A 1,437-nucleotide genomic window follows, 5' to 3' on the forward strand; every position below is an offset into this window, starting at 1 on the left:
GGCCTTGTTAATTAATCTCTTCCCCCTTCCTGAAATCACCATAATATTTACAATCTTTTCTACACATTTTAATTTAACTACTCATGTTTCACAACTAAACTGGAAGTGCCTCTGGTCTTTTGTGTGCCCTCCCGCTGCTACACACTTTTGAATACATTGTAAAATACTCAGGAAATACTGTACTGGTTAGTTAAGTGAATGAGGGAGCCTTGGTGGCACAGTGGTTAAGCACTCAGCTGCTAACCAGAAGGTCAGAGGTTCAAACCCACCTATGGCTCCAAGGGAGAAAGATAAATAGCCTTGGAAACCCTATGGGGCAGTTCTAGTCTGTCCTATAGGGTCTCTGTGAGTGGGATTCAGTTTGTCTCCAATGGGTTAAGTGAATGGTAATTCTATCAGGTAGTCCTTTTACTGCTGCTTATTTTTATCCTCATAGGAAGGTTTTCTCCTTGGAGAAGTGAAAGGTGAAGCCAAGAATAGCATTACTGACTCCCAAATGGATGATGTTGAAGTTGTTTATACGATTGGTGAGTCACTTATTTCTGTCTCCAATTGTTAATAGTTGTATGCTAAAATTACTGTTTTAAAATTGCTAAAAAAAGAATACCAATTTTTAAAAGCAGAGTTAAAAAGACCGTATCGTACTCCTTCTCAATTAAAATTAAGACCAAGGACTGGTCTAAAGTTACAATGGAAACATGGTACATAGGAATGATAAGACTATTGTGAGGAAACAAGAAAGATGAAACAGCTCCTGCATATATTTAGGTGGCAGAAGAAGATGGCCCACCAAAAGGAGAAGGAACCAATAAGGCCAGACCAAGAACAGAGAAAACGGTTTCCAGGAAGATGCTGGGATCAACAGTGTTAAATGTTGCAGAGAAGTCCAAAGATGATAACTGAAAAGACTTGAGTAATTTCTGGAGTGTAGTGGGAAAAAGGCCAGACTACAAACAGTTTGAGGAGTTGGGTGGTAAAGCAGCCACAGTTGGTAGCAGCTGTTCTTTCAGGGAAAAAAAGGAACAGAAACTTTAAAATATATAGGGAGTTTTCTGGTTATCTAATATATACAGTTTTTTCTTAAGCATATGTATATTTTTAAACAAAATTGGGGATGTACTTTATAAAAAGTTTGTCATCGTGACATTGTGTCAGTGTGTAGACTGTTGTTAAATAATCTACAATATGATTTTGAGTAGTACATTATATTCCACTATGTGGACTTACTGATTTAAGCAGTCCTTTAACTAAATTATAATCAGACTATTCCCAGTTTTTCATTATTATAAATTATATAACAGCAGACATCGTTGTACATAAATATATGTCTACTTGCATTATAGATAGATTCCTGGGAATGGTATTACAGTGTCAAAGGGTATGAACAGTTTTTAAGTTCTTGATATATATTAGCAAATTGCTTTCCAGAAAGATTAT

The 1,437-nt window shown here is 36.2% G+C and overlaps 1 protein-coding gene across 5 annotated transcripts in view; it reads left to right on the forward strand.

The window, feature by feature from the left end:
• ABRAXAS1 (abraxas 1, BRCA1 A complex subunit) overlaps positions 1–1,437 on the forward strand; it is a 26,305-nt gene that overhangs the window by 2,591 nt on the left and 22,277 nt on the right. For 4 of the 5 annotated variants that reach the window (XM_023725711.1, XM_004390967.2, XM_023725712.1 and 1 more), the window contains exon 2: positions 437–527. In XM_023725711.1, coding sequence (XP_023581479.1) covers positions 437–527 — 91 coding nt within the window. Of the gene's footprint in view, positions 1–26; positions 528–1,437 lie in introns of those variants that run through there. The other variant, XM_023725714.1, reaches the window with a different exon arrangement.

The sequence above is a fragment of the Trichechus manatus genome, unplaced genomic scaffold, assembly GCF_000243295.1.
Source record: "Trichechus manatus latirostris isolate Lorelei unplaced genomic scaffold, TriManLat1.0 scaffold00374, whole genome shotgun sequence".
Classification (NCBI taxonomy): domain Eukaryota; kingdom Metazoa; phylum Chordata; class Mammalia; order Sirenia; family Trichechidae; genus Trichechus; species Trichechus manatus.